We start from the raw sequence: 9597 nt of genomic DNA, 5'->3' as shown, positions 1-9597 counted from the left end.
CATCTACTATTTAAGTACCTGTTTGTTTTGTTATGAAGTGAAACTTTTGAGCAAGATCATATTACATGTAAAGTGGCTTCCTGCATCCTTAAATATTAATCCTCAAGTGAAAACAGATTGAAGGTAGTCCCAGGGTCATTTTAATAAGCCTGAGCTGCTGCGTCCCACTCATGAGTATCCCACATTACATGTTCCCTGCCCTGTCTTTGTGCCAACACTAACATTTTTGCAGCCTCTGGGCAGGATGATGGGGATGGAAAGGTGAGCTGGGAGGGATCTGCTCCTGGGGGGGGCCACAGGGGCCATCACCAGCCACCAAGAGCCGGGACAGGGCTGGAAAACATGGGTAGCCCTGCAGGGAAAGGGCCTGCCAAGCACCTGCGGGTCTTAAGATGGAAGCAATGGAAAACATTGACGGGGCAGCTGTGAAATGGGAGGAGCCCCTGGAAAATGGTGAAATGCGGGGTGGTGAGGAGTCAAGGTGGAACGGAAAGGGTGGAAGGTCACAGGAGTGTCTGCAAGAAATAGGGATGTTGAAAGGAATGGGCAGGAGCAGGACAGTGGTGGGCAGGAAGCCACAGGAAGGCTAGGGAGGAGAAAGGCTGGCGCTGGGGGTGTGCGGGCACAGGCAGGTGACCAGGGCTCCCGGAGGGACACGCTGAGGCGGGAGGGACCCAAGACAGAGCAAGGGATACGGGGTGTGCTACCCCTCGCTCCGTGCCTGGTACCGCCGGCACCGGCAGCTCTGGGCGGTGCTGGGGCAAAGGACGCGGGCCGGGCCGGGCCTGCCCTGCCCGGGGATGACCTCGAGCCTCCGAGGCGCTGCCGTTGCGAGGTGTTTACCGACGGGCGGGTGGCAGACCCGGCCGCGGGCACCCCCTCGGCAGGCAGGGAAGCCGTTTTGCTAACCGGGCCGACGCCTTTCTCAGCCGAGGGTGGGGGCAACGCGCCCTGCTCCGGCACGCCGTGCAGGGGAGCCCGTTTTCGGGAGGGAGCCCCAGCAACGGGCTGCAACCGGGGCTCGCAAGGACCGGCGCACCCCGCCGCCTCCCCCTGGGACCCCGCAGGTCGCGTCCTCGCTGCGGACACCCCCGGGGAGGGGAGGCGGCGCAGGACCCGGCCGCTGAGGGCTGCCTGCTCGGCGCCTCGCCAAGAGGGGGACGGCGCCACTGACGCGGCCGCCGGCGGCCGAGCAGAAGCGCGCGCCCGCCCGGCAGCGGAGCCGTGGTACGCCTGCCCGCCCTGCTCACGCTGCTCGCGCTGCCTGCCGCGCCCGCCCCGGGGGCGGGGCCGGGGCCGCCCCCCTCCCTGTCCCCGCAGCGCATTCGCCGCGGGGGCCCCCTCTGCGATGACGTCACCGCTGTCTAAAAAAGCGCCCCGGCAGGCAGGCAGGGCAGCGGGCAGCAGCAATAACAACAACAGCAGCAGCAGCAAGAGCAGGACGTGCCCCACCGCCGACATGGTGTCCCCCGTCACCGTGGTGAGTGCGGGCCGCGCGGCGGGCGGGGGGAGCGGGACCCGCGCCCCCTCCCCGGGCGGTATCCACACCCCCTCCCCCCGCCGGTGCTCCTACCCGGTCCCCAGGCGCTGCCCCCGAGGCGCGGGTTCTCCGCGCCGCTGCCGCCGCTCCCCGCGCGCACCGGAGTGCGAGGCAGCGCCCGTTGGCGGAGACGCCCCCCTCCCGCTCGCCCCCCGCGTGCCTGATGCTCAGCCCGGCCCTGGGCGTGCGGCCGTGCCTCCCCCCGGCAGCTGTTGCTGGGGCGGCGCGGCTCCCCGGGTGGCTCCCGCTCGTCCTCCTCTTGCCTTCTGTGTTTCTGAAAGACTCCGGCACACATCTGCTTTACGTAGCACACACCTGCTCAGGGCGACTCTGCTCCAGCTGCCCCGGGCTTGCGCCGTGGCCTCCCTGCCCTCGCAGGCACCTCCGCCGTGTAGCCGGAGCTGGCTAGCGCTGGTGTCGGCCACCGTGCCGGGCAGACCTCGCCAAAGGCTGCGGCGACCTCCCACCGAGACCTTGTTGCCCCTGACAAGCCAGGCTGGCACTTCTACCATCTAATGACATGAGTGGGGATGGTGTCACCTGCCTGTCTCATGGGGGAGTCACGATGCTTAATTAATGTAACCAGCAATAAGGTAGCGACTTGCCGCTGTCCGGTAGGTGATGTGTGTAGCAGAACAGCTGGATTGATGGAGCAAACCTGGTAACTGAAGTAGCGGTGGCTCGTGCCAGGCTGGACCAGCAGTACCAGGTCCTGGCCCTGCAGGTGAACCGAGGGTGTTTCAATGCTGAAAGAAGATGAAATGCGTTCAGCCGGAACAGCAGAGAAGCTGCGCTGTTAGACATGCTGCTTTGCATGTTCCTGTTTTCTAGAAAGCGAGGGATTTGTCTGAGTATGCCAGCAGGCTGATGTGTGCTGTAAGAATAGCTGACTGTTGGGAAAGTTGCCTGGTGCTTCGCTGCAGCACTGACCACCTATTGCTGGTATCCTGGATCCCGTTGTCATCCTGTTTTGAAATATTTTGATTAATGGCCAGTCCGTCGCGTTCTCTCTCGCAGGTAGAAATCCTGTCCCTTCCCTGTTCTTAACTCACAAAGCCAGGGTTCAAAACTTTTAAATAGCTTTGCCAGTTCTGCACAGCAACTTGTATTGTCTGATACTTGAGATGGATTTTCCCCCAGTTATTAGCATGTAGCTGGTAAGTTCATCAGCAGCCTGGGGGTGATTTTTATCTTTAGAGACAGAGGGAAGTAGCTTGCAAATTATACCATTGTAGTGCCAAACTCCTTTTTTTTTTTTTTTTTTTTTTTTTTAAAATGCTTTTCAAAAACACCTAAAGAGGTTTGGTATCTTTCTGCTTCTGTGACATAAGGTAAATTCATCCTTAAGTAATGCTTTTGGTTACAGTGAATTGTGTTTGTGTACCTCAGAAGTAAAATCTTATGCTGGGACAATACCGGAATACCGGCTCTAAACCTGACAGAATTTGTTTCATAATCCACAGGAGGCAGTACTTGGCTTTTCAGGCTAGCAAATCAGGGTGGTCTTGCAGAGTGTATTTCAACTGAGCTTTGAGAGGAGGCAAATGACTAAAGCATGAGTATGTATTGGGAAGGGTGTACATAGTTCAGACCGGAAGGCTTTACCTACACCAGAAATTACACTTTAGGAAGGTAACTTGGGAGGAAAAATGAAAAAAAAAAAAAAAAAAAATCTGCTTTCTTCACTTGCTCTTTTGACATGTAACAACATGTTTCTGCTCTGGCTTCACCCCTGACATACCGACTCTGCTTCACTGAAGGCAACTGATGCAGGTGTGAAGCTGCAAAAGCTGGAGGCACAATGAGAGCGGGAGCTGTGACCAGAGCTGCAGCTGTTTACCATGGCTGTAGAGGTGGGAGGGGAGGCGTCTGATCCTCCAAAGAGCTCATAAAAAAAGAACTGCCAGCCTTCACTCTGTTAAGGAGCAGTTATTTGCACGTCACCTTCAGTGGGTTTTCGCATTGCTCTTCCTCCAAAGGAGCGGGCTGTGCTGCTCTGGCATCGGCTGTGCTGCGGTCCGCGAAGGGCAGGCTGAAACGGTGTCACGCAGCAGCGTGCGCTGCTCGGGAGTATGGTGCGGCCCCTGCACAGCTGCCAGCTGGAGCTGTGCAGGGGATGAGAAGCAGGGTGACTGTACAGCTGGTGCGTTCCCTTCAGCGAGTCGCTTGCTGAAGGAACAGCAGCGGGCAATCAGTCTGGCCACAGCTAGGTGCTACCCTTCGGGCCCAGGCCTTATCTCTGTACCGCACTGCCTTTTGCTGCATAGATAGATCAGGTGTTTGGAGCCACTGTGGCTATCTCTGCTATGACACTGATGGGGATGCTCTCTGTGGGAGCAGCACCTGAGGCATAATCAAATTAGCCAGAGGAATTGATTTGTCTACAGTGTATGTCCTCTCCCAGTACACTGCAGCATCAGCCTTAATGGGGAGGACACTAGAAGAGCACAGCTGAGAGCGACATGATTTTGCTTCCTGTTTTCAAAGCGACAGCCTTTGTACATAACTGCAGCAGATGGCCCTGACTACTTACGCACAACCTGGTCTCCTGCGTCTCCCCCTCTTTCCCTCTTTAGGACCTTCTTGTAACAAGAGTCAGAAACCCTGAGCTCCAGGTCTGCTGTACAACTGATAGCTGGAAGAAACCGCGCAAGGAGGCACGGATCACGCAGAGGAAGCTAGGGAGAGAGCGTGGCTAGGACTGCTTGTTCGCACTGGCTGCCAGGTGTGCATCGTGGCCCCGGGGGGTTTGGCGTGTCTGCCCTACACGCAAGGAGAGACCGCGGCATTGTGCAGAGCTAGCTGAGCTGTGGACTCTGGTGCTGCACAACTTAGATGCGCTGAGGGGGGAGCGTGCCCACAAATAAACGAATCTGGGGCCAAAATACCTTTTAACGTATTGTGCCAGGTCGTCAGCAGGATAAAGCTCTGAGGTCCTGCTGCTGCCAGAGTCTAGACTTGCGTGGTGCTGGGCTGTGGCAGAGAAGATGTATTTGTCTGTCAGTCCTGCTCCAGCTGGTGAGCAATGCTCGCTCTGGTTGGAAGTCACCTTGGAGGGAAGCTTTCACTGCTTACTCTGGTAGGCAAGCAGGAGCATCCTGCTTAAAAATTATTATTCTTGATACTGCTCTGATTAAGAGCTGTTTTTTCTGCATAAAGCCGTGTGGGCTGAGAGCCTGCAGTTGGAGAGCAGTATTAGTAAATGGTGTATTTGCTTCATGGATATGTGAGGTTTAATTCCCTTCTTGTTCAGTCATCACTGGTCCCATCTTAATAAAAGTCCTTTCTGAGACTGCTTTGTTAGTGATTTTTGTCCTGTGGGGTTTTTTTCCCCTTTTTTTTCTTTCCTTTTTCTTTTCAGTATTGGTTAAGCGGTTTTTAGCATGAGCTTGTGGGAGATAGCCCTTGCCTTAAGGACCTCTCTGCCCAGCAGGCACCATGATTGCAGGGGCTGCAAGTGTGTAGGAGATGAGCCTGGAGATACGCAGTCATTCTGACATTGACATAATGCTCCTGGCTCAAAAGGACCTTATTTTTCCCCTAAAGTTAGGGCTAAACTTAGTATTGGGCTTCACACTTTTCCTTGAGGAAAATGGGGCATGGGAAATATAAAGACATTAATTAGCTGGGAACAGGTCTCTTTTGGGGGGCAGTTGATACTGGTGTGTATTTCTGAGCAAGATGAGCTATGGGCTCTCATCCCTACAACATCCCCTCCACACCTGACTTTTACTTGGCCTAGCACAGCCCTATGTGTGGGAGGGAGGTGAAACTCCCTGTTTGGGACAGGGTTTTTTTTTTTCCCAGAAGCCATATATTACCAATCTCCAACCCTTCCCTTTTGTCCTCTGATGTATTTGCGTCATAGAGATAGCTGATTTGGGGAAGAATATGTTGTTTAGGCTGTATCAAGCAAGTCGAGCCCTTGGCTCCTTCCCTGCTAGGTGGGAAGCAGTCAGCAATCCTCCTGGGAACAGCCCTTGTTGACCTTCTGGGTAGATGCAGGATGTCACTGGCGAGGGGTATGAAGGTCACTTACAAAAACTGGGCAAAAAAACCTGAAAGGTATGATCTGGAAAGGTAATCACAAGCAACAGATATTGAATAGGGCTGGAGAATTGGGTGGGTATCATTTGAGTTGCTGACGAGGGACCAAACCGCACGATCCAGATGAATATAGAAACCTGATGCAAATCAAAATGGTTAGAGACTGTGTTATAGACAATTGTAGCAGTAGTAGGTCTAAGCATAGTTTTAAAGGTTTATTATTAGAAAGTGTGCTCTATAATTTTCAAACTGCTGTTGAAAATGAGAAAGCCAGATCACACTTTGAACTATTTCAGCCTTTGCTTCTTAAATAGAGGATGTATTATTTCTGCATTAGTGAATAAAGCAACCATCTAAGTAAGAAGTAACTCTTATGGTAGAGAGGTTAATTTTACTTGTTCTCTTTGTTTATACCCAACATCGTTGCTTTCATTGTAATTTTCCCGATTACTTAAATACACCATAAATTGGGATTTTATTACGCAGGAGGCTTGTAAACATGCACATTTATGTACCACATAGACAATTATGGAAATATGGCACTTGTATAAAAACCAAGCCAATTTAAATGAATTATAGAAAAGATTTCTAAACATCTGAACTCAATGAAGTAAGGGAGGGAATCATCACCTTAGGTAAGCTTAGCAGGCTCTTAGTAACATTTATGCCAGTCACACCTTTTGGGAGAAGCCTAAAAGCTTTGGTCCTTTGAGCAAAAAGCTGTGCTGATTTATGCCAGCTAGAGCCCAGGTATAGCGTTACATGCCATGATTTATTTTTTTCAGACTGAACTTGCGCATTCTTCCTATGACATTGACATTCTTTGCTGTAGCTGTTGCTATGAGAGGGTGGGCTTAAGATATGGGTAACTGAAATTGGAGGCTAGAAAGTGCAGGCTTCTCTCACGCTCCTCCCCGTCCCAGTGTGGTTGCATTACGCAGTTAGTGCCGATCGCTGCTGCAGGCAGTGCTGTAGATTAAAGGCTTCATTAACTCAAGTGTATCACTCAACTCACACGTGTCTGTTGTTCAAAGTGTGCTTTGTGCATTAAGATTATGGGTCCAGTTCAGAAGCCTGTACTTACACATAATTCCTCTGAACGGAGAGAGATGCATTTCTTCCATTCTCTCTTCCTGTTCAAGTATCTATATCCAAAATACAGAGTGCAACAGAAGAGCCAAAGTTATCTTTCTCTGTGGGTAACTGCATAATACTAAGGAAATAGTAACTCCAGTGAAATTAGACTCTGAGAAAAACATGGCATCTGGAACTTGTCTTCTGCTAGCATGTGGAAACTCTTGAACAGTGAAAAGATTATTAATTATCTAACTCCCTTCCCTCCCGGAGGCCTAAGTGGCTATTACGTTAGCACTTAATTTTCCTACTGCCCTTCATGTCACAGAATGCCCAATAGATTTGTAATTACAGTAGAGATGTAGGTTTTGCTTACTCCAGCATGCCCAAAATGAAGGTGACGGTTATTGCTTCTTCTAGCTCGCTTGTGCCCTTCCTATATTGATTTCTTATACTGCCATAATCTAAATAGCATTTAAGCTAATGGTAGGTTTCTTTATGACAAGTGTGTCAGTCTGGAGCATCCCTTCACGTAATGCTGAACGTGAACAAATATCCAGGTGACATGGAGCAGAAAACTGTCTCTAGGAGAAGATAACATGCCACCAGAGCTGAAAGGTGGTAGGTGGGTTGGGCAAGAGCTTTCCTGGAAGATTGCAAGTGTGCTGGGGTGGAAAGGATTTCAGATACCTGCAGAGAGCCCAGGGGCTCACACTGCTGGTTCAGACCCAGAGTTGCACAGGGCACAGTTTCTCTGGGTTAAGTGCAACTTGTGTCTCTTCTGTTAATGTTGCAAGGTGACTCTTGTGTTGCAAATCTGCCTGTTAATGAGGATGGTGGCTGTTTTGATTCACCTTGCTGTGAGCTTATGGAAGTGCCTTGTTTCCACCAGCACGCTGTGCTTTCTTCCAAAAACTAATCTCTATAGATTACTGCAAAACATGTACTTTCCAAGAGTGAGGAGAAATGAGACAAGCCTTGTTACTGAATTGGCTTTGGGACTTTTGTCAAGTTTGAATAGTGAGGTTTCATTTTTTGCCCCTCGCCAGACACCAGCTTTAGAGACAGATATGGCGCCAGCTGGCATCAGGAATTAAATTTCTGATTATGTATCAAAACGAGTGCATTTCTGCTAGTGGCAAGCAGCCTCTGATTGAATTGTTGCTTGAGATTAAGTTTGAAGTTAAGCGAGCTTCACATTTTTCGGCACATACTAGACACACGGGGCAAATCCTCAGCCTTACATGAGTCATTTTGTCTCCCGTGGCTTCAGCAGAGCTGGGCTTGTGCTGGCTGAGAGCCTGTGACCACAGCTTGGCTGCCGTATCCCTATTTCCTTGTGTCTTTTGGTTTTGTTACGGCATAAATCAGAGCCAGCCAGAGTGCTTGGATAGCAGTGCTGACTCGTGCTCCATTGCAAGAGAAACTAAGCAAGTTGCATGGCTTTTCCCTGCAACCCTGATAGAAAAGGACTGTGACGACAAGTTTATCACTTAATTGATGTTTGGGAAGTTTCCAGTTGGCTAATGTCCCATGCATCTGTGGACTTGCACCCTCAAAAAAGAGCATAGCACTGGTAAGCAGCTGCACACTCATTTGTGAGCGTGGTCCGCATTTGTATTTGCAGCCTGATTACAGCAGGGGTTTTGCAAGTGAAACCCTTGATACATTAGTGTGAATCCTGGGAGTGCCTGTTAGTGTTTGTGCAGGTTAGTGTTTGCACCTGCCCACCCCACATCTGTAGAGATTAGCTGGGCAAGTCCAACTTACCTTCATTTAATTTGCGACTGATACTGACTTGCCCAGGTCACAGCATCTTGGCACAAGAATAGATATTGCAAATAAAATCTGTGACTCCACTCTACTATTACCGAGTTGCTCAGCCTGCCCTCGGTGCTGACAAGGAAAGAACTGACAGTTCTGCTGGGGCATTTTATTTTGGGTCTGCACCCATCTCAGAGAGACTGGAGCAAGACCTCCGTCTTGCCACACAGCTTGCAGGGCAGATGTCAGTGTGTGGCACTTGCCTGCAGCAATGAGCCTGGCAAGGGGATGCTGCTCTCTGCTGTGGTCCCATGCCCCGCAGCCAGCACATTGGGCTTACTCAGCCCCTCCAAGGTAATGCTTAGAGCAACGTGAAACCTAGCACTACTTTTTCCTGGGTAACAGAAATCTGCATTCTCTTTCACAGAAGAGTGTGATATAAATAATGACAAGTCTCCTGAGAACATGTGCTTGTAGCCTGGAAACCATCCCCAGGATGAGTTGCGGAGACTTTTCTATAAGCAGTAGAAATTTTTTATCTGGATTTTAGTGTGACAAGCCAAATAACTGCCCCTTCCCATCCTGAAAGGAATTGCCTGGGACAGCCACCGAGTGCACATTTCAGGGTGCTGGCTGGCTGGTTCCTGAAGTTCCCTGTGGCTTCGCAGCATCCCGCCAGCATCCTGGGCAGCACTAAGGGATGCAGCCCCACCTGACCTCGCTCACCTAGGAATGGTGCGTGCCCTTGCGGTGGCAGCACTGCAGCTCTGATGAGCAAAATGAAAAGACAGACCCATTGTGGTTCAGGTTTTTAAACATCTGCAAGGGGTTCTTTTGTGAGTGTTACAGCAAAGGAAATGTTCGAAGAGGCTTGCTTTCTGCTGCATAAAAAGGAAGATCTGGAATCCCATGAGGGAAAAGCAGTCTTTGCTCTGAGAGAATATGCCGGCAGGCAAATGCTTTTATGCTTTTTTTTTTTTTTTTGCTTTCTTTTCTGAGAGCCAATTGACTACTCTGAAAGCATGAGTCTGTGACAGCTCCTACAGCCCTGCAGAGACATTTGAATTCTTGACTGCTTTAACATTGCTGGTCATTGGCAATGGTACATTGATGACCGTACTCAGAAGGCAATCTCCAAAAGTGCTGACAGCTATAGGATTGCTGTAGATGTG

The 9597-nt window shown here is 50.7% G+C and overlaps 1 protein-coding gene across 1 annotated transcript in view; it reads left to right on the top strand.

Moving 5' to 3' along the window:
- The first annotated feature begins 1358 nt into the window (after positions 1-1358).
- Positions 1359-9597, top strand: part of TMEM86A (transmembrane protein 86A) — a 28922-nt gene continuing 20683 nt past the window's right edge. The window contains exon 1 of the mRNA XM_075754991.1: positions 1359-1480. Coding sequence (XP_075611106.1) covers positions 1460-1480 — 21 coding nt within the window. The 5' untranslated portion in view covers positions 1359-1459. The remainder of the gene's footprint in view (positions 1481-9597) is intronic.

Source organism: Balearica regulorum, chromosome 5, assembly GCF_011004875.1.
Source record: "Balearica regulorum gibbericeps isolate bBalReg1 chromosome 5, bBalReg1.pri, whole genome shotgun sequence".
Taxonomy (NCBI): domain Eukaryota; kingdom Metazoa; phylum Chordata; class Aves; order Gruiformes; family Gruidae; genus Balearica; species Balearica regulorum.
The sequence above is the reverse complement of the archived record's forward strand: the minus strand, read 5'-3'. Positions and strand labels throughout refer to the sequence as shown.